The sequence below is a fragment of the Conger conger genome, chromosome 9 (genome assembly GCF_963514075.1).
Source record: "Conger conger chromosome 9, fConCon1.1, whole genome shotgun sequence".
NCBI lineage: Eukaryota > Metazoa > Chordata > Actinopteri > Anguilliformes > Congridae > Conger > Conger conger.
The window spans coordinates 14,894,674-14,917,245 of NC_083768.1; the positions used below are offsets into that span (position 1 = coordinate 14,894,674).

General features: G+C 41.7%; 1 protein-coding gene across 2 annotated transcripts; it reads left to right on the forward strand.

Moving 5' to 3' along the window:
• The first annotated feature begins 373 nt into the window (after nucleotides 1-373).
• LOC133136192 (epsin-1-like) lies at nucleotides 374-21,554 on the forward strand. Of its 2 annotated transcripts, none has more exons than XM_061253458.1 (11): nucleotides 374-455; nucleotides 1,360-1,470; nucleotides 3,871-3,972; nucleotides 4,106-4,264; nucleotides 6,539-6,667; nucleotides 7,288-7,408; nucleotides 9,106-9,278; nucleotides 12,135-12,402; nucleotides 13,125-13,277; nucleotides 17,701-17,937; nucleotides 18,227-21,554. In XM_061253458.1, exons 3-11 carry the CDS (start codon nucleotides 3,904-3,906, stop codon nucleotides 18,451-18,453), a joined length of 1,536 nt encoding a protein of 511 aa, XP_061109442.1. In that variant the 5' UTR covers nucleotides 374-455; nucleotides 1,360-1,470; nucleotides 3,871-3,903; the 3' UTR covers nucleotides 18,454-21,554. The 2 variants fall into 2 exon arrangements, with proteins under 2 accessions (XP_061109442.1, XP_061109443.1); XM_061253459.1 differs by having other exon boundaries at nucleotides 17,701-17,903; nucleotides 18,227-18,413.
• Nucleotides 21,555-22,572: the final 1,018 nt, after the last annotated feature.

The window sequence follows — 22,572 nt, forward strand, 5'->3', positions numbered from 1 at the left end:
AATTCTGCATGCCAGGACATATCTGTGGAGGATTGCCAAGGTTTTGAAAACAGTATGTTAAGATGTGCAAAAAGTGCTGTAGTTTTGCTGGTGGTTGTGTTTGAGTGAGAAAATAATGTTGAAAGATGTTGTCATTGAAAGCATTTTGTGTGAAAGAAATGTAAAATTATCCACAGTTTAGTTTTGTAAAAAAGTGTAATCTCATTTGGTAGTGTCACCAATTTTTTTTTTTAAAGCGTGTGACCCAGGGATTTAGGGGGGGGGGGGTGTGCCATTTTCCTTGCATAAATCGGAGGTGCAAGGCATCAAGGGCATGTACAAGGGGCGTAACCATAAACTGAAATGTAACAGGCCGAACAGTTCAATGGGTGGAATTAAAGGAAGCGGAAGTGCCGCCATCTCTGAATCTTATTTTTGTAGTAAGCTTCATTCCTGAGAGCATCATCTTCTCCAGGGTTTGTACCTAAAATGTAGTTCTGATTCGACGATCACAGCAATTATTACCTAGCAGTTTTATTCGAGAAAATAATTAAACATTTAATGTTATAGCTATGTCAGCTAGTTGATGTAAGTTAGCTAACGCGTTTTCTGCTGTTATTTCCATTTAGTTAGCTGAAGTTAGCTACCTAGCTAGCAGCATCTGTCACAGACTGTGTAGTCTAGATACTTGCTATTTGTCTTCCTTTTTGTTAGAATCACATAATATCATGTGTAGTTTATTTGGCTTAATTCATCCTGACGCATCGTTTTAGACAATCCTCTCACCTGTCACCTAGACAAGGTTTAAAGGGGGAAAGGGGTGTGGGACAACGGTACCAGTTAGCTGGCTGATGGATAACTAGCTGATTGGTCAGTTGGCGAAATCATGTTTTGCATTTATTATTATCTCGATGGCAAACGAAATGCAAGTTTTACATAGCCAGCCATGGGTAGATTGCAGTTTTTTTCGCTAGCGACTGAAAACTGAATATTATATTTATTTTGTGGATTTATTCAGCTAATTTGCTTTTGCCGTAGCTGCATGCGTTATTTTTGTGTCTCCATACTCCACTAGCGTCATCTAAGTTTAATTGTGTTGGTTGCATTGCCGCTTTTAATTGTTTGTCTTTACGATGAATAGCTAGCATTATTATACTCTATTAGCAAAGACAGTTCCCAAGCTCTAGTGCTGACTGAAGCTAAAAGTATCTAGCCTAGAATCCATGGTAACGTTAAGCTGTGAATACTGTTCGTAAGGCTGCTGTCATACTGCTGCCTGCATTGTGTAGCTGGGTTTTTTTTAGGCTTTCTCTGTTTGGATGCTTTTTTATTTTTATTTATTTTTATTTTTATTTTAAGATGTGCAATTTTATTTCCCAGATCTTCGGTGCTTGCTTGGGCCCAATGTCATCGTGGCGAGGGGTGCACAGTGAGAGTCAGAGCGGAGCCTGAGAAAGCCATTTCCACCATCCCACATACCAGCTTGAACAGGTGAGGGGAGAGAAACAGTGACTACTGTGCTTCTAGGTTTGTTCTGTTTTACTTTGCTCTAGATATCTTTCATATCCATAGTCTTGAGAGAAGCTTCACCTCTCAAGTTACAGTGGATAATTCAATTTCCAGTCCCTTCCATGCGCCCTGAATCAATAACTGCTGTCTCATTCCCACTTTTTTGTCCTAATGTCCCATATTTTATTTAATGTATTTAATTTCTATTTTATTTGTATAACCACAGACAAGATGACAGCTTCAATAAAGAACATCGAAAACGTTCATTAATCTGGATAAAATTCCTTTACTGGTCGAATGCATGTCATTCCTCACAAACTACAAGTTCCTGGCTCTTTTATGTAGCTCGACTACATGTTACCTATCTTCAAAATGGAGACAGAAATCAAATATCCGTCGCTTAGCCAGCTAACCACGCACTTGCCACTTGTAATAAATTGGAGTCCTGTCCTCTTAATGTAATGGACAAGGGCTCCTTTTAAGCAGATTTTTTTTCCCCTTAATTTAGGAATCATCCAAAATTATTCCTTAATTTTTCAAAATAACAGTTTCAGATAATTAAAATTAAAATCACAATCACAATACAAATACATCATCGCTTGACAAACGGACTGCTGAAACGGCAAATCTGCTCGTCGGACGGGTCTAGAGTTTGCAGAGAATGGTACAAAAAACTAAAATAAAATCCAGTGAGCAGCAGTTCTTGAGACAGAAACGCCTTGTTAATGAGAGATGTCAGGAGAATGGCCAGACTGGTCAAAGCTGACAGGAAGGTGACAGTAACGCTAATAACCACACATTACAACAGTGGTATACAGATGAGCATCTCTGAACACACAATGCATCATAACTCGTAAGTGGATAGGCTACAGCAGTAGAAGTATAAAAAAAAAAAAAATTAAAAAAAGTAATACCTAATAAAGTGCTTGGTGAGTGTATATGATATGGTACATCATGTGGTAATCTCATCTTCCGATTCTTACAACTGATGAGTGGTTTGCATCTTGTGATATAGCCTCTAGCCTCTATAAGTCGGTTGATTGAGATGCCGTCACCCCTGTGCTGTGGAGATTGTTTGATGTCACTGACTGTTGTTTTGGGGTTTTCTTTGCAGCTCTCACAATGTTTCTGTCATCAACCGCTGTTGTTTTCCTTGGTCGACCTGTTTGATGTCTGTTGCTCAGTTGTTGTACATGCTACGTCCAATACTTGTGCAGTGGCACTGATCGATTTCACTTTTCTAAGCTTCAAAATGGTTTGCTTTTCTCCCAAAGACAGCTCGCTGGTCTTGATGTTGGTTTACCTTTCTAACACAAATGCAGACTTCACAGGCAAAACCCCAGGCTAAAACCAATCAATCTAACAGGACACATCTGGGCAACAAGAAACACCTGTCAGTCACATGTTCCAATACTTTTTCTCACCTCAAATTGGGTGGTCTGATACAAAAGGTGATATGTTCTAAGTTGTTTAACAAATCTAGCTAAAAATACCAGGAAATAAAAGCTGAAATTCGGATCTTTCATTTCATGTACATCTTTTGGGCTCAAACTCAATTGTCTTCAGAGTATTGCAAAAACAAAGGAATTGACCTTACTGTTCCAATACCTTCGGAGGGGACTTTATTTAATACCAGCCTACTAATATTTTACCATATCATCACGCTTACATGTATCACACAGAGAAGTAATGGTAATGTGTGATCGGGTGCAGGTCTCTTAATCAGAGAAAATAATTTGTTTGGGTGGGTAGCGGGGGGGATGATTTATGCAAGATTCGGATGACGTCAGAGCCGATCCGTGCATCACTTCCTTTCGGGTTATTTTGTTATTTTGTTCTTGTTAATAATTAACCAGACTGTTGACTTGGGCAAGCAAGGGTTTTCTGAATGTTCCTGATTGATTGATTTTAATTTCTGAGCTTTATGATGGCCAGCTTAATTTGCATTGGCACTGCTTTCTTCCTCATGCTGTCACACCCAACAACAATCTGCAAAGGCAATTGCCAAGGCTAAATTCAAGTCTATACATCAACAGCTCCCTTCTGAATTCACTAATGTCTCAAATGAATACACCTACCTAACAAAACACATCTGTGAAGCCAATTCAACAAATACTCATAATACTTGTCGGACCTTGTACAGGAAGTCATTCGATGTGGATGAAAATACCCTCAAATTAAAGTAGTCTGCCCTTCAACCTCATTGTCATTGTATCCTTTAAACTCAAAGTGCCAAGAGTACAGAACCAAAATAACGAATAATGTGTCACTGTCCAATGAATTATGGTGGTCACTGTAGATCATTAAAAAAAGCAAATGTTTTTGGCTACGATGGCACTTCAGTGGCATTAACAGTCTTCCACCATCTTACCTTTCTTGCAGATCTCATTAGAGCTACACATCCACGCAGTCGCCATGTCGACCTCAATGCTACGCCGGCAACTGAAGAACATTGTTCAAAACTTCTCTGAGGCGGAGATCAAGGTGAGACCTTACTTTCCCTTTTCTCGCCTGTGTTTTACACTCGTCCTTTTCCCCTTGGTACATTCCTCTTTTAGTGTTTTGAGAAAACATTGTATTCCGCTATCCCGTGCTACCTCCATATGTCTCTCTCAAGGTTAGGGAAGCAACCTCCAATGACCCTTGGGGCCCATCCAGCTCTCTGATGGCTGAGATTTCAGACCTCACCTACAATGTTGTGGCCTGCTCTGAAATCATGACAATGGTGTGGAAACGCCTCAATGACAGTGGGAAGAACTGGAGGCACGTCTATAAGGTGAGTCGGAAAGGCGCATTTTGGGTAGATATAAGATAAAACTGAGGATGGTTCTGTATTTCCCAATGCTGCAGTGCGATGCTAGTATGCTAGCCATTTGGCTAGTGCTCGTGCAGTGCTAAAAAAAGAGTGAAAGATAATGCCTTATGATTATGGTTTCTGACTGTCACTGAATTTCTGCATATATTTTCTGCATGATAAGCTATAGCAGTAGAAGTCTAAAAAGTAATAAGTATAAGTAAGTAATACCAAATAAAGCGCTCAGTGACTGTATATATGCCTACATATACACATTTCCTCCAGGCCTTGGAAATAAAGGCTGTCTTAAATACTTTCATTTTTAAATAATTCAAATTTATCACCTTCTCCTGCCCAGAATAATTCAGGTTTTTTCTCTTGCATTACATTAAACAAGGGGTCCTCAAATCATCATGTAGTGTTGAGTGAAATATAAAAGGAAATTAAGAGACAGGAACCAGTTCTCAGTTGGGCACGCAAAGACCTCTGGCTTCTGGATAAATAGGATATAGGGTTCAGGGCCATAGGGTTGCTTTATTTTAGTTTAGTTTAGTTATTCTTTTTTCAGTCATATTCAGTCATGTAGTGATTCCATAGGCAATCCATCTCCCCCCCCTGTATATTGATTCTGCTATACGAGCGCAGCAATATTCCTGAACTGTCCGTCACCTGACTATGACACATTATACATTGTTGGAAAGGGTAGGAAACCCCAAACCGCCACCCACCAAAGCAAATTATTTTTTTCAGATTTTGAGACCCAAACCAGATCACACATTGCCATTATTTCTCAGTGGGATATATGTAAGTTGATGAAATGGTAACATATTACGCTGAAGTTGGCTGGTTTTAAATGAGCATTTAAAGTCCAGAGCGACGTACAGTTGATTAGGCTAAGCAGGAGACAATCCTCCCCTGGAGCAATGCAGACGGCTGTGCGGATCTTATTGTGACTACACCGGGGACCGAACCACCGACCTTGCGTGTCCCAGTCATGTACCTTAACCACTACGCTACAAGCCGCCCGTGGTATACACAGTAGTTATTGGCGGTATATCCATGCAGGATAAAAAGTTAAATTAATAGCTAGGCTGCTGCTGATGCATTGGTGATTGAGGTGCCTTTGTCCCCATTCTGGCTGACTCTGGTTCTTTATTTATAAGTGCCCGCACTTGCTTCATCAGCTCCTGTCTGTCCTTCGGAGTCAACATTTTCAGTGATGCGCTAAACACGCAACAGCCCCCGTTCCCTTCAGAAATGTTACGAAGCGTTTGCGGTTATCTAACATACCCACCACTTCTTTGATGGATTCTGGTGTATTCTTCTCACTGAAAGCTTGTTTCAGCACCGTGTTCAGTATATGTGCAGAGCACGGGACCCAGTGGTAGGTTCAAAGCACAGCGTTTTCAAAGCACAGCCCTGATCACTGACAAACTATTCTGGCCACTGGTATTCTATAGCGCTTTGCAGCTGTTGCATATGACATATGACATACCCAGCACTTGACTCATCCTGGTTAAGTATTTCACTAAATCGATCCCACATGGAACTTGTGTATTTTTGTTCTTATATTGGAACATTATTTTTTGACTTAGCGAAATGGTATCAAGGATTGTTAGAATATGTCCTTGGGTGACGTGAAAGGCGCTTTAAATAAAATGTATTATTATTATTATTATTAATATGCCTTTTATTTTCTTTATAGTCATGGTGGGGGGCGAGGTGGGGGTTAAACTGTGATCATGGTGTGGGGCAGCCTGCTGTTTTATTTATTGCTTTGCAAATAAGAGGCTGATGGGCTTCTAAGATCTTCTGATATCTGTTCTCAGATATCTGGCATCGCTGTTATGCGGTTTTATTACGTTGCATTTTATTGTTAATATTTTTCATTCAAAATAATTTGAGACGTTGACGACTCAACCAAAAACGGGCAAAGTGGATAGGGTTTAAAATAAAGTGGTTTATTTTTTTCACAATCCAAATATTAAACAAGACCATCAGCTATACCTGGGCTAGACCGACAGCACCACAACACTATTACACACACACATTTGGGGAGGGAGGGAAAGAAAGCCAAAGCAGGGAAATAAATTGGGGATAATCTAATACATAAGTCTATAAATATCATGTTCATTTGAAAAAATACTTTTAAAGATGGAAAGTCCAATATATGAAGCTTTAAGTGGTGCCTGAACATGCCGTGGTTGAAACTGGCACAGTATTAATAATATGCTTAATAATGTATTTGTTCCCCAGGCCATGACCCTGCTGGACTACCTGCTGAAGACAGGCTCTGACCGTGTGGCCCAGCAGTGCAACGAGAACATTTATGTTCTCCAGACCCTGAGGGAATTCCAGTTCATAGACAGGGATGGCAAAGACCAGGTACTGCAGTGTGTGCACAATCCGTCATGCACAATCTGTCATGCAGTGTGTACAATCCGTACTGCAGTGTGTACAATCCGTACTGCAGTGTGTGCACAATCCGTCATGCAGTGTGTGCACAATCCGTCATGCACAATCCGTCATGCAGTGTGTGCACAATCCGTACTGCAGTGTGTGCATGCACAGTCTCGCACACGTGCTGCCATGCATCAACCACTTGTGTGAATCCACTAATATTATATTATATATTATTATTATATACGTAGGATGAACATGCTTGTGCATAAGCTCACATAGAAACACAACAAATTCTCTCTCTCTCTCTCTCTCATGCACACAGCAAATAAATTGCACTCACTGTCTGCAGTATTGAACTGGAATAGTTCAATAACACTGAGTGTTGTTTTGAACAGGGTGTGAATATGGAATGTGGATAACACTGAGTGTTGTTTTGTACAGGGTGTGAATGTGAATAACACTGAGTGTTGTTTTGTACAGGCTGTGAATATGGAATGTGGATAACACTGAGTGTTGTTTTGTACAGGGTGTGAATGTGAATAAACTGAGTGTTGTTTTGTACAGGGTGTGAATGTGAATAAACTGAGTGTTGTTTTGTACAGGGTGTAAATGTGAGGGAGAAGGCGAAGCAGCTTGTCACTCTTCTGAAAGATGAAGAAAAACTAAAGGAAGAGAGAACCCATGCACTCAAGACCAAAGAGAAGATGGCACAGACCACCAGTGGTAAGGGAATGTTCGTCCTCCATTCTGCTCTGCAGCTTTCATTCACTGAGATCATATTAAATCTGTCATGCGCTGTGTTACTAATTATAGAGGTGTTAAAAAAAAATAAAAAAAATAACATTTTCTCATGCGTAAGCAATTTGGAACCCTTGTAACTTTCAAGTCTGCACATAGTTATCCGGGTGCAATGTTGAACAGGATACATCCGTGTATACATGATCCTGTTTTTAAACAGGCTTAAGACCCTGCAACATTTTGAAGAGCTGGTGCCAGGCAGTGTGAAGTGATGGAATCTTGTGCACTTTGAGAAGTGTATTTGTGACCGGGCTCTGATGAGCTAATCAAGTATGGGCAAATATTTGAATAAGCTCCCACAGTAACATTCAAGTATTTATATTAGCCTGTGGTAGGGATTTCAAATATCTCATCCCAGCAGCCAGAAAGCTTCAGCTATGTGAATTGGATGCTCTTTAAAGTGTGTAAAGAAAGTTTGGCATAAACAGTTAAGAATTCACATAAATATGGCTGTTAGCATGAGGAAGTGGTATTCCAGGAGAGTAAGGGTAGAATACTTCAGTTATTTTCTGTATCCCCAACATTAGTAAGAAGCAGATATGTCAGCATTAAAATGGTGGAAATGTATCCTATATGAAGGGATGGGTACATCGATAACTGTACTGCTGTGTTGGAACTTGACTCCATTTATTAATTTAATGAATGTAAAAAATAAAAAATAGGGGATAGTTCTTCATCTAATATGAACAGAATAAAGCAAATATATTTTGAAACACATGTTTTGATTACAATTACAGTGGGGTGCGAAATTGTGGGCAGCCCTGGTTTAAATGTCTGTTGCAATAAATGTCTATGTGATCTGTAGCAAACCTCAACTCTATACAATACAGAGACCTTTCTGCAAGTTTTTAAGCAAGATTGCTTTTTATTTAAATTTTTTACTGTATATAAATTATAAAAAAAGGCCCTGTGCAAGTGTTTGGGAACCCTTTTAGGATTATTCTTTGTTCCTTTTTAAAAAGATGATTACTAAGGCCCAGACCCAGGTGATTTACTTGTTAGGGCTTCAGTTAGGGTGAGTATAATTCCAGGGCTGAACTTTTTATTCTGAAGTAACTCCCTGCCTTCTAAAGTATCCAACTACAGTCTCTGTTCTGCCTGGTGTGAACAACCATAGGTTCCTCTAAATGGTTGTCCAAGGATTTGAGAATGAAGATGGTTAAATTTCACCAAGAAGGAGAAGGCTACAAAACGCTCTCAATTTCAAATGACCCATTTCCACTTTCAGGAACATTATTAGAAAGTGGAAGATAAATTGAACAGTTGAAGTCCAAGGCAAGTTCTGGAAGACCAAGAAAGCTTTCAGATAGAATGGCCTTTAGAGCTGGTGAGAAATGCTCAGAACATCACTGCAAAAAAGAGTAGCACAGGTCTAGGTGTTCATGGGAAATCAATACAATGTACTTTAAACAACAAAGGCCTCAAATGAGGATACGCACCGCAGTGCAAAAGGATATAGATTGGAAAAAAGATTTTTAGATATATATATACTTGAAGACCTATTCGTATGGTTATGAAAACTTTACTAAATTGAGGAAAAAATTAATTTTGTCTGCAGCTTGTCTATATCCGTTTGTTTGTAATTCTTTCCTTCCTGCTCCACTCCCTTATTCGTCCCCAAGCCTCCTCCACTTCTCCGCCCCCAGCTCTCAACTTCGCTAACAGGCCAGGGGGTCTGCAGCTGGGCGGAGTTGCGTCTCTGACCTCTCTGACCAAAGCGCCTGTGGGCAAGGCCGATGCTGCTGAGTCACAGACCGCTGGAGACGACGCTAACAGCAAAGAGGAAGCAGAACAGGTAAAAACCTTTTTTTGTAATTTGTCATACATTGGGCGTCATTTATGAATATTTTCGGAAATCTACAGTCCGGTCCATAAATATTGGGACATCGACACAATTCTCCTCTTTTTGGCTCTATACACCACCACAATGGATTTGAAATGAAACGAACAAGATATGCTTTAACTGCAGACTTCCAGCTTTAATTTGAGGGTATTTACATCCAAATCAGGTGAACGGTGTAGTTACTACAGTTTCTATATGTGCCTCCCACTTTTTAAGGGACCAAAAGTAATGGGACAATTGGCTGCTCAGCTGTTCCATGGTGTGTGTTATTCCCTCATTATCCCATTTACAAGGAGCAGATAAAAGGTCTAGAGTTCATTTCAAGTGTGCTATTTGCATTTGGAATCTGTTGCTGTCAACTCTCAATATGAGATATGATAGCTGTCACTATCAGTGAAGCAAGCCATCATTAGACTGAAAAATCAAAACAAACCCATCAGAGAGATAGCAAAAACATTAGGTGTGGCCAAATCAACTGTTTGGAACATTCTTAAAAAGAAAGAATGCTCCGGTGAGCTCAGCAACACCAAAAGACCCGGAAGACCACGGAAAACAACTGTGGTGGATGACAGAAGAATTCTTTCCCTGGTGAAGAAAAACCCCTTCACAACAGTTGGCCAGATCAAGAACACTCTCCAGGAGGTAGGTGTATGTATGTCAAAGTCAACAATCAAGAGAAGACTTCACCAGAAGATGTAAACCATTGGTGAGCCTCAAAAACAGGAAGACCATATTAGAGTTATCTAAAAAAGCCTTTACAGTTCTGGAACAACATCCTATGGACAGATGAGACAAAGATCAACCAGAATGATGGGAAGAGAAGAGTATGGAGAAGGAAAGGAACTGCTCATGATCCAAAACATACCACCTCATCAGTGAAGCATGGTGGTGGTAGTGTCATGGCGTGGGCATGTATGGCTGCCAATGGAACTGGTTCCCTTGTATTTATTGATGATGTGACTGCTGACAAAAGCAGCAGGATGAATTCTGAAGTGTTTCGGGCAATATTATCTGCTCATATTCAGCCAAATGCTTCAGAACTCATTGGACGGCACTTCACAGTGCAGATGGACAATGACCCAAAGCATACTGCGAAAGCAACCAAATAGTTTTTTAAGGCAAAGAAGTAGAATGTTATGCAATGGCCAAGTCAATCACCTGACCTGAATCCGATTGAACATGCATTTCACTTGCTGAAGACAAAACTGAAGGGTAAATGCCCCAAGAACAAGCAGGAACTGAAGACAGTTGCAGTAGAGGCCTGGCAGAGCATCACCAGGGATGAAACCCAGCGTCTGGTGATGTCTATGCGTTCCAGACTTCAGGCTGTAATTGACTGCAAAGGATTTAAAAGTATTAAAAAGTGAAAGTTTGATTTATGATTGTTAGTTTGTCCCATTACTTTTGGTCCCTTAACAAGTGGGAGGCACATATACAAACTGTTGTAATTCCTACACCGTTCACCTGATTTGGATGTAAATACCCTCAAATTAAAGCTGAAAGTCTGCAGTTAAAGCATATCTTGTTCGTTTCATTTCAAAGATGAGAATTGTGTCAATGTCCCAATATTTATGGACCTGACTGTATGTGCAAATTTATGTGCAATCGGAACCCGTCCCATTTAGCAAACACGCGTAGACATCGCTTTTTTGTCCATGCGTGAATGTTGATAAATACCAAATAATCCTACGTCAAAGGCGCGTTCACAAAATTTGTGATTAGCATAAATTGACACCCCTTTAATACCATGTATGGAATTTAGGCTATTTAAAGAGATAGCTCCACCTCAAGGGGTGAATACCGTCGCTTTTCAAAAGACCAGGCCTCCCACAAAAGTTATTCCAATTCCAGTCTATGAAGCCAACACCATTTGCAGGCCACCAAACAGACAACCAATGATTTAGTTATGTCAATCTGCTGTAAAATTTGTCTCCACACGGAGTGATGCATCTTATTTCATTTCACTAATCCCGTTGTTTCACCCTCCTTCTGTAACAAGTGTCATAATAAAATTATTAACGGTTTTTATCAGAACGCAAGTGCATTGGGGATAATGTCCTCCGTTGCAAAGTCACACCATTTGGACTATCGAGGCCACTGGAAAAAAAAATAGTGGACGTACTTTGGGGGCCAAAGAAAGCAACCAATCCTATCCGAACGCAACAAATTCGGCTCTACATCTGATCACTCACTCCATCTGTATAGCTGCTGTGACTGAGTCCTTTGGTAGTACCTTTCCTGGTGCATTGTGCCGATTACAATACAGCGTCACATCGGAGTAAAGCCGCTTCAGTTACAAATGGTACAAATCCACCGTACACAACACTAGTATTGAAATGTTTTTTCAGTCTGACCCTTTCAGAATTGTGTGGGGACAGCACGAAATTTGATCAAGGCTGTTGCCTTAGGATTCCTAATGCTGGAATTTACACCACAAACATTTTTTTAATCCTTATTTGACCGTGCAGGATAGTGAGGGATCAGCATTGGTGAGGGAATTAACGTAGATGTTATGTAACAGAATTCAGACACCTGCAAGAGGCACATGCGACTGTGCAGGGGTCACAACCTTAAGACCACTTTACTGCAGTGGCAGTGGCCGAGGCCGAGGGAGAAGCCTAAAAAGGCGCCACAGCGTTCTGCTTTCATCACCTGTCACTCTCCTCAGGTCACCTGATCCGTCCCTGCCATTCCATCTCCTTCACAGGCAGGGACACTCGGATCACTGTACTGTATTCCGTGTTGGCGTCTCCACCGCTAGTGTACGAACACGCCGTTAGCTCCTCTCTCTCTCTCTCACTGTTCTAGAAGGCCCCGCCGACAGAGGGGGGCTCCTCAGATCCGTGGGGAGCCCCAGCAGCGGCTCCCGCGGACTCCTCTGCTGCCCCCGCTGCCTCAGACCCCTGGGGTGGGCCCCCCACCACGCCCCCTGCAAACTCCAACCCCTGGGGCGCGCCCGCCACTCCCCCGGCTCAGTCGGACCCCTGGGGCGACGGGGGGACGGCGGCAGACCCCTCCGCTGACCCGTGGGGAGATTCGTCCAAGGCCAGCAATGACCCGTGGGGCTCCTCTGCCGGTGAGTGGGGCAAAGCAGTCTTCTGTGCAGGGCCTCAGGCCGTCATGAAAGTCCTGCAACGCACAGATAAAGAGGCGTATGTGCAATTTTAGGCAACATTCCACATGATCTCTCTCTGGGGTGCCCTGTGGCACAAGGAACTGCGCTTGTAAATCCAAGGTTGAAGGTTTCAATCCAAGGTAGGGTACTGCCATTGCAGGTACCCGGATTGCTTCAGTAACGATATACAGTGGTATAAATGGATAGTATGTAAGAGACTATAAGCTCTTTAAGCCACTCTGGGTGAGAGTGTCTGCGCTCAGTGCCTTAAATGTAAATGTTATGACAGATGGTGAGATTTGGTACTGCCTTAGCTACTAATATTGTACAGATTAGCACCACCTCATTTAAAGTGGTAGATGGTTGAATAAGCTAATGCGCTGTTGGAAGAAAGTTCTGAATTCCATACACAAATGTGTATGGTGCTATGCTGTGCTGTATGTCACTTGTTCACATGAAAAGGTCGCAACTTTCACACACTGCCTTGTGAAAGTCACTCCACTGAATGACATGTGGGAGGGTATGACAGTCAATCTTAATCCAGCAGTAAATAGTAGTGGTTTTATCGCTTCCATTTTTGTTCAGATAAAACGGATTGGATGTCATTTTCTCTCAGTATGCATAATACTATCCATACAAACCGTATTTTAATGGCCAGTGTGTGTATCGTCTCTCCGACTCAGCTGTCAGTCCGCCGAGTGGGGACCCGTGGGGAGCTAGTGCTGCAGCGACGGGAGATCCCTGGGGAGCAGACGGAGGGGCCAAAGCTGCCGAATCCACGACCTCTGACCCCTGGGGAGGCCCAGCTAAAGACACCGCTAATGGTGCAGACACAGGTAACTCACCGTCCCCTCTGTGGCTACAGCAGTGCTTTGTTTCTTAGAAATGACACTACCAATGCAGACAGTCACCAGAGCAACCTCCTTGTGCACGGCTTTAATTAAACAACAATTATCAATTATCGTACTTTTCATGCAAATAAATGCAGTTGAAAGTGCTTTCCATGCAATGTGATTTAACAGAAGGTAATAAAATAAAACAATAAGTACTAATGTTGAGACCTCAATGTCCCAAATTAGAGTTGCGTTAATATTTATAATAATAACACATGATGTTGATGCCCGATTGTTAAACAGACAGCTTGTTAGATTCGTATCTACCTCTTATTTGCAAAGCAGTGCAATACAACAGTGCTATGCAGAAGAGCATCTCTGAATGCACAATGCATCATAATTCTAAGTGGATAGGCTACAGCAGTAGAAGTCTAATAACAAAAATAAGTCTAATAAATACCTAAGAAATTGCTCACTGAGTGTATGTGAATTAAACACACATGAAGGTTAATTTTATTTTTTCATTTTGTATTAAAACATCTTTTTATAGAAAATAAGCTGATCATTCATGTTTCTGGCCAAAATATTTGAATTTGAATCCCTGTCGATATCTTTACCATATTTTGTACGTTGACATCAAATATAACATAGTTCTGGGTTGGTCCTATTTTTTGTGTAACTTTTGTGTAGACTATGTACATGTGCTGACATAAATTTGCTGAAGTTTCTGAAAGGTACAAGTCTTCAACCATGTGTGTATTGCAAATAGGTGGAAATCGAATTTAGTTACTCTGGAAAAAACTGATTTTTTTGTTTTTTTCTAGAGTAACTACTTGTTGTTTGCACAACCACCACCAGCTGCCAAATGTGAGCACTCTAGTCCAGAACTATCTGAAATACTTGCAATATTCCGACAGTAGGGAATAGCAGAGTGTTGTATTTCTGATAGAGGCCTATGTTCAAGAACAGTCCATGAACTCCTCCAAAACAATCTAAAGATACAGTAAACTAGAAACTTTGTTCAGTGCGATGACTCTCATTTCACAAATAATGACATACAGGGTCAGCTAAGCATTATATTGTAGGCTACAATGATTAAAGTTTGAATTCGGCTTGGGAAATATGATACTAGATCTGTACGTTAGGGCAAAGTCACCCTGGAGCTGTGTGTCAAGGCGCACCCAAATACATTTTAAAAAATACATTTAATATCTCTCCGTCCGAACGCTAGAATGCTAGATTGTTCACTCAATGTCTGTGGTTGTTACAATAAAGACCACACTGTAACCTTTTTGTTTATATGCTGATTGTGAGGTAAACCAGCGATTGGTATTCAAATGAATAGCAACATCAATTGATCATATTCAATTTGCTGGCTTCTAGATGTGGTTGGTGTGGTTGGTGTGGTCTAGATTTGAAAATTTTATTTCTCTGAGTGTGCTACTAATATTTGTTCGTGGAAAGAGTATATGTTGTCAAAACATTATTGCTTTGAAATTAAGTTCATATTCACACATATATGGTCTATACAATTATTTTATTTTCTTTGTTAATGGAACTGCACATTTAATGACGTTCGCACAGTGACATACAGTCCACTCCAAAAGTTTTGGAACAGCAAGGTCAATTCCTTTGTTTTTGCTATACACTGAGTTTGAGGTCAAAAGATGTACATGGGATGACAAATCTGAATTTAAGCTTTTATTTCCTGGTATTTTTATCTAGATTTGATAAACTTAGAACATATCACCTTTTACATCAGACCACCCAACTTTGAGGTGAGCAAAAGTATTAGAACATGTGACTGATGGGTGTTTCTTGTTGCCCAGATGTGTCCTGTTTGATTGGTAAAACAATAAATAGTTTGGAATGTCTACTCTTGGTTTTAGCCTTGGGTTTTGCCAGTGAAGACTGCATTTGTGTTAGTAATGATGAACGAACTTCAAGACCAGAGAGCTGTCTTTGGGAGAAAGACAAGCCATTTTGAAGCTTAGAAAAGAGGGGAAATAGCTTGTACAAGAACTTGTAATGTCCTGAAAAAGAAAGAAATAGCTGGCCGACCTAGGAAAACAACAGCAGTTGATGACAAAAACATTGTGAGAGCTGTGAAGAAAAACCCCAAAACATCAGTCAGTGATATCACAAACACCCACCTGGTGCTCATAATGAGGGGACCACAAGGCGACCAGAGCTGGCTGACCAGATTGGTCTTGCTGGGGTGTAGGGAGCAGTTAAAGTTTTGATGTAGCGTTGGGCAGTCCCCTTAGCCGCCTGGAATGCCAACACAAGCGCCTTGAAGGGGATGTATGTGGCAATAGGAAGCCAGTGGAGAGTAATGATACATGAGCTGACCTGGGCTGACTGGTGCCACAACTAGGAGCTGGGTGGCTTTCCCCGTCAGGAGGTGTCGTATATTATGGAGATAGAACCTGCAGGTTCTGGCAGTGGCGGATATATGTGGAGCAAGGGTGAGATGGTCATCGAGGGTCACCCCAAGTCCTTGACGATCATTGAGAGGTTGATTGTCGGAGAGGACTTAGCAGGGATGTAGAGAAGCTCAGTCTTGGCAAGGTTAAACTTCAGGGGGTGGGAAGTCATCCGCACAGACATGTCAACCAAGCAGGCAGAGATCTGTGTGGTGACCTGGGTATTGCGGGGGAAGGAAAGAAAGAGTTGAGTGTCATCGGCATAAGAATGGTAAGAAAAGCCATGGGACGAGATTACAGACCCAAGAGACATGGTGTATAGAGAGACGAGGAGAGGCCCAGGAACTGAGCCCTTCATAGGGGGTGTGGGTCAGAGACTGAGCCCCAAGTCAGCTGGTAGGAACAAGCTGAGAGTTGGGAAGATAACCATGTGATTGCAGATCCTGTGACACCCATCCCAGTCAGCAATGAGAGCAGAATCTCATGGTTGAGTGTATCGAAGGCGGCTGACGGGTGGAGGAAGATGAGGACAGAGGAGAGGGATTTGGCTCAATGACCGCGAATAGTGCAGTCTCAGTGGAGTGGTCACTCTTGAAGCCGGACTGGTTGGGGTCGTGAAGATTGTTCTGGAGGAGAAGTTGACAGTTGGGAGCAGACAGCACATTCCAGAGTTTTAGATGGGAAGGGAAGAAGAGCCAAAAACCAGTAGTTGTTTGGAGCAGAGTAGGTTTTTTGAGAAGAGGGGTGACAGGCCCTCTTAAGGGAAGGGGGCATAGTGCTGGAAGAAAGGGAAGTGTTGATTGGGGAGAGAGAAAATGGAGAACGACATTAGAAATGGATTGCAGAAGGACAGGACAGGTGGTTTGGCGGTGGGATGTGAGGAGTTTCAAAGTGTCAAGAGTCAGCGAGGGGATTAAATAAGGATAAGGAGTTGGGAAAGGTTGGAGGGACAGCAGGGGGAGATGGTGGGGTGAAGGAATTGCAGACGTCATCTACCTTCTTTTCAAAGAAGACATCCGCAGAAGTCATCAGCTGTGAGGGAGGAGGGGGGTGAGAAGAGAAGGTTGAAAACAGTTGGCAAGGGTTAGAGGTGGCTGCATTAATCTTAGTGAAAGAAGGGAGATTTAGCAAGAGAGACAGAGGAATAGAAGGATGATAGGAAGGCATGGAAGGAAGCCATATCACTGGGGAGACGGGACCTTTTTTCTCTCTGCTGCCCACAGTTTGGTTCGGTCAAGGGATATGCTGCCAAATATTAGGTGTCATTTACTTTCGCTTACTTAAATACTTTCTGTTACAATACTTTTGCTCACCTAAAAATTGTGTGGTCTGATACCAAAGGTGCTATGTTCCAAGTAGTTTAACACATCTACGTGTAAATACCAGGAAATAAAAGCTGAAATTCGGAACTCTTGTCTCATGTTTGTCTTTTTATCTCAACCCAACATATATTCAGTGTGTCTCCCTGGTTTTCTACACATCTGCTAGTGTCCAGTGTAACAAGTTCCTGTAGTGAGTTGTGAATGGGCTTCAGGTTACTTGTTTAAACTGCGCATTGAGTTGCTATTTCTGGTAGATGACACCTTCTCTTGGCCAGAGAAGCACCTCTAAGTTGATCACAAGCTTCACTCCCCTCCTGGGGTCTTGTAAATAATTTGATTTTGCTGCTGCCAGTTGTAAGCCAATACTATAGATTGGGATAAACTGCTTTTCTTTGTTGTGACTACAGTCTGAGGTGAAATAAGATATTCCATTACATATAGCCATTCTATTACACATAGTTCACGTGATTAGTCCATGTAAATATGCTAAATTGCTGCTGCAGCATGGGTTAATACCCTGCCCAGGGATATAATGTCAGTGCCCTATCTGTCTAAACCGGGCCCTGACAATAAATGTGAAAGAAAAAATGATGGTCTTCCAAAAAATAAAATAAAGCTAGATCTCAGGAAAGCAGGGGAACACACAGTGCTAACCCTCTACCCCCTTCTCTCTTCCAGGAGACCATGCAGTGGATGGTGGAGAGGGTGGAGGCAGAGCGGGGGCCCCTGCGTCCTTAGACCTGTCTTCCATAAGCGCCGCTCTCCCTGCCAGAAAAACGCCTGAGTCCTTCCTGGGTGCCAACGCGTCGCTGGTGGATTTAGACTCCCTAGTCTCCTCCAAACCCAAACCCAAGCAGTCGGGCCCACCCATGGCATCCATGGTCAGCAAACCCAGCCCCTTCACGCAGTCACAGGGTAAGGAAGGATAGCGGGGAGAGGGAGAGAGAGAAAACTGACTTTAAAAAAAAAGTTAAATTCCGTTATCGAGGCCGTGATAGTGATTCCGTGTTTTGACGTGGACTATAATTCTCATAGTAGTGCATAATTGGTGTTTAATCCATCTATAACAATATTACCCTCAGTCTTGTAGTTATTAGTGCTTAATCCTCTATTCTCTCTCCGCTCTCATTCTCTTTCCTTCCTTCCTTCCCTCCCTCCCTCCCTCCCTCCCTTCACCCGCTCATCTTTTTCTTTTATTTTTCAGGCACCTCTCCAGCCCCAGCCATGGCTGTCACCTCAGGCAGTACCATATTCAGGCTAGGGGTGTCCCCTGTTCCTCCCCTTACATCAAGTCCTTTTGCTTCAAACCCTTTGTCCTTAGTCTCCCCACAAGCCCCCTCATTTGGGCTGGGCCACCTCCGACACGTGCCCAGTGCCACCCAGCCCTCTCTCCCTGGAACGTTCCAGACTGGGCCTGAAATGGGAGCTTAGACGTCTCCTCCAGTGAGGGGCAGGCTGGCCATGTTGGCTCTCCTCACGGAGGGAGCCCCCAATCAGGTCCTGGGGCCCTGGCACCTGGCACCTGGATTGTTTTTTGGGGTTTTTTGGGGGGGCTGCGGCGTTCAGGGGAGATGGCAGAGTGGTACGAAGCAGGGCAGTAGAAAGCACCGGTCCTTTGAATTCACTCCATCACCCTTCCCTGTCACCCACACCACTCCTCCCTCCCCATCCCTGCCTCTGTCATCACTGTGTGTCTGTGGAAGCCTTGCGTGTCAAACCTTTTGTATTTATAATAACAGTAACTGAGCAACAATGAAACCAGTTTTTCCTTCAAGTAAAAGTATTTAATAAAATGTGTGTTTTTGTGTGGGATACTGGACAGCCGATAGAGCATTATTAGCATTCTGCAGGCCCTTATGAAACCACACAAAACTAAGGAACATAGCGTGCTGCTAATACTGCACTGGTGGGGGAGGGAATTCCGTTGAACCATTAACAAATTAGATTTTATCCAAAAAATACAAACATTTCCCTAATCACGCGAGAATGAAGAATGCTATCACGCAAAGAAAAAAACGGTCGGAAAAGGTTGTTTTTCAACAGCATTCATTTGTGATTTAAATAAAAATACATGGTAGCACCTGTAAGCTCAAAATCAGGAGTATGATGCATTGTATAGTATGTATATAAGAAAGTCTTATTTAAGACTGAATAATGCTTGAAACTCCTGTGAAAATCTTGGTTCAGTACAAAACCCCTTTCCTGACTTTACGTGCTTTTAATAGGAGCTGTGGTGGCCCTCAGCTGTTGATAGGCTTTAGTCGCAAGAGAAGGCCAGCAGAATTGTTTACACCACATCAGTCTGTGATTGGTTCAGAACACTCCCCTGCTTGGTTGTAGGTATAGTTTGTCTCTGTCTAGGCTTGTAGTTTATGAATGCTGATTGTTCTTTTTTTTTTTTTTATGTCACTTTGCTGGAAACTTCCCTTTTACACCCCATGGGCTGCAAGCAGCAGCTTAAATCTCTGATAAGCCCAAGTAAAAACTCCACATTAGTGCATTTTCCGCATGAGTCATAATTGCGTGAGTGACTTCAGTGGAAAATGGACTGAAGTCCGGGTCTGAATGAACCTTGTGTTTAATTCTCTCTAACAGTGTTTATATAGTACAGACCAATATGTGCTGCACCTGTTACAAATAGTTGTGACGGAGCTGATTTCTATGCTGAAAAATGTTATGTGTACCTGATACATAGCTGTTTACTGTCCAATTCTGGCTATTGAGTTTAGTTTGGGCTATAGTTTGGGTTTGGTCAAATTAAATCAATTTTTAAGAGGGTTTTCTTGGAACAACCAGTGCAGTGTCTGTGGAATTAGACTGTAGACAGTAATTTTAGTAGCATGACCGAACATTAACTCAACTCAGGATACGCTGTCCTTTAAATAGCACTAAGCCACAGACGGTTCGTCGTCATAACTGGACTGAATTCAAGTTCAGTTCCCGTCTCTCATACCTGTATGGGTATAACCATATAGCTTTGTTTTGATGCCATGGTTTAAGATACTTAAAAAAACAAAACAAAAAACACCCTGGGGATGTTGAAGGCAGTCTGACTGCAATCTGACCACATAATGCCTATAATCGTGGTACTTTTTTTGGGGAAAAAAGTGTGGCAATGCTAGGTGTTTGTTTTGTATTGTGACTGATACCGTTTCATATCCCGGGGGGGGCACTGCTGGTCTGTTCTGTTGCTCCACAGAGATGACACCCACGTTCGGATTCATACAGAATGCACATGTGCTCTGCTGCCTCATGCATTGGTTGAATGTCTGGTATTTGTCCAGTTGAACCAGCAGCAGTGCTTTTTCCACAGAGATTCAGATATTACAACTATCAACATATTTGTGTGTGATTGCCATTGTAAACTGTAAAGTGTTTTGCATGTTTTTATTAATTTCTGGAAAGGTTGTTTTATGGCATTATATATTCATGGTTGTTACTTTCTTTTTTATATATGTATACTGTTCCTTCAAAACGTCTTGGAACAGCAAGGCCAATTCATTCGTTTTTGCAGTACACTGAATACATTTGGGGTTTCTTTTTCAGCACATTCCAAGTCGTTGTACAAGCTATCTCCAATGCTTGTGCAGTGGATTTCCCGTCTTTTCTAAGCTTCAAAATGGCTTGCTTTTCAGCTCTCTGGTCTTCATGTTGGTTTATCTTTTCTACCACAAATGCAGTATTCACAGGCATAATTCAAGGCTAAATGAGTAGACATTCAGAACTATTTATTGTTTAACCAATCAATCCAACAGGACACATCTGGGCAACAAGAAACACCTGTCAGTGACATGTTCCAATACTGTTGCTCATCTAAAAATTGGGTCTGATCTGATATGTTCTAAGTTGTTTAACAAATCTTTTGACCTCGAACTTCAGTGTATTGAAAAAACAAAGGCTGTTGCAATACCTTTGTAGGGGACTGTTTACTGTATCCATGGGAACACAAAAATCCACGTATTTATTTATTTATTTATTTATTTATTTATTTACTGATTTTTTAATATTATTTAACCAGGTAAAGACTCATTGAGATTTACAATCTCTTTTTCCAGAGAAACCTGGCCACGCAGGCAGCATAAACGGATACATTTAGGTTTCATACAAACAAACACACAAATATCAAACATTTGAAAAGGCAGTTTTGGGATTGCATAAATAACAAATTAGATACAGAGACAATACTTCCAAAAGTCCTTTAAGATTGAAAGGCATCATATGAAATCAGTTCTGGTAATTGTAAGTCTTTCTGCAGTGTACTCCCAGCAAAGGGGGCAGCAAATTTAAAAGCTTTTTTTCCCAGCTCCGTGTGAACACCCGGAACTGCAGAATGTCTAAAATGGTGTGAGCAGGACAATCTTGGGGGAAAGAATACTTTTGGGCACTGGAACATTAAAAAAATCATGCTGTTATAGTTTTGATAATTATTTTGTACAGAGAATGAGGCTATTTATTTATTTTGTTGACTGAATCACCTTTCTGTGTTGACTGTGAAATGCACATTTGAGAAATAAAATGAAAAGTAAAATTGAGTCCAGTAGTGGTTTGTTTTTCTGTTTTGAGCACTTTGTGTGAAATGGTGGTACAGCCACAATACTGTGTGAAATAGTGTGCACTGTATTTAGTGTACTGTGAGGAATCACATACACTGTGAGTAATAATATACACCATTGTGTGTAGTAGTCTGTGCTGTGTAATATTGTTCCCTGTATGTAATAGTGTGCACTGCATGTAATGGTGAAATGATGTACACTCTGAAATAGTGTGCAGTGTGTTTAATAGTGTGCACTGTGTCCTGTAAGTTCTTGTGTGCCTTCCCCCTCAACTTACATCTGACTCCAAATGTCAGAATGGGGAAGCAATGTGATCTAAGTGACTGACCGTGGAATGATTGTTGGTGCCAAATAGGGTGGCACGATATTCTCTTAGAGTTTGCAGAGTGCAAAAAACAAAAAGCATCCAGTGAGCAGTAGTTCTGCGGGCAGAAAAATGTTGTTAATGAGTGAGGTCAGAGGAGAAGGGCCAGACTGATCGTAGGTTACAGTAACCCAAATAATCCGTGTTATTTTAAGAGTAGAAATATAGCTATAAGGGTTTATATGTAAGATGACAAGTTTTGTGTGTGTTAACTCTGTGCCGGTATTCTCCCAGCCTCAAGTAATTCTTGCAGATGAAACTTTGAAGCCATTTTTCCTCAAAAACATGGTTTGGTGGCACTCTTGGTTTCTGAAAACCAAATACGACTGTTTTTGATAAGAGCAGGTCATATATATCTGATATCTGATTATGTTGGTTTGTTGAGACCGTGGGAGGCCTAGTGTGACCTTCTGTCTTGGAAGGCATATCTAATGTTGGAATGAATTCCAATGGTTATGACTGGGAAGGTGTTGTGAGGTCATGCGCATGATGACAGTAGGTCATTATAGTGCCAGGGAATTTAGACTAACTGCCGGTTGCATGGATAGTACTTAACCTTATGGGAGTTAGAATTAGTCAAATGTAGAATTTATTTTGTTTTTGTGGCTGTACCCACCTTAACATCCTTTAATA

Bases quoted from the DNA above. Each gene is read 5' to 3' on its own strand.
- LOC133136192 (XM_061253458.1), top strand. From the start codon at position 3,904: ATGTCGACCTCAATGCTACGCCGGCAACTGAAGAACATTGTTCAAAAC. The intron at 6,668-7,287 runs GTACTGCAGTGT...TGTTTTGTACAG, and splicing joins ACAGGGATGGCAAAGACCAG to GGTGTAAATGTGAGGGAGAA. The intron at 13,278-17,700 runs GTAACTCACCGT...TCTCTCTTCCAG, and splicing joins CGCTAATGGTGCAGACACAG to GAGACCATGCAGTGGATGGT.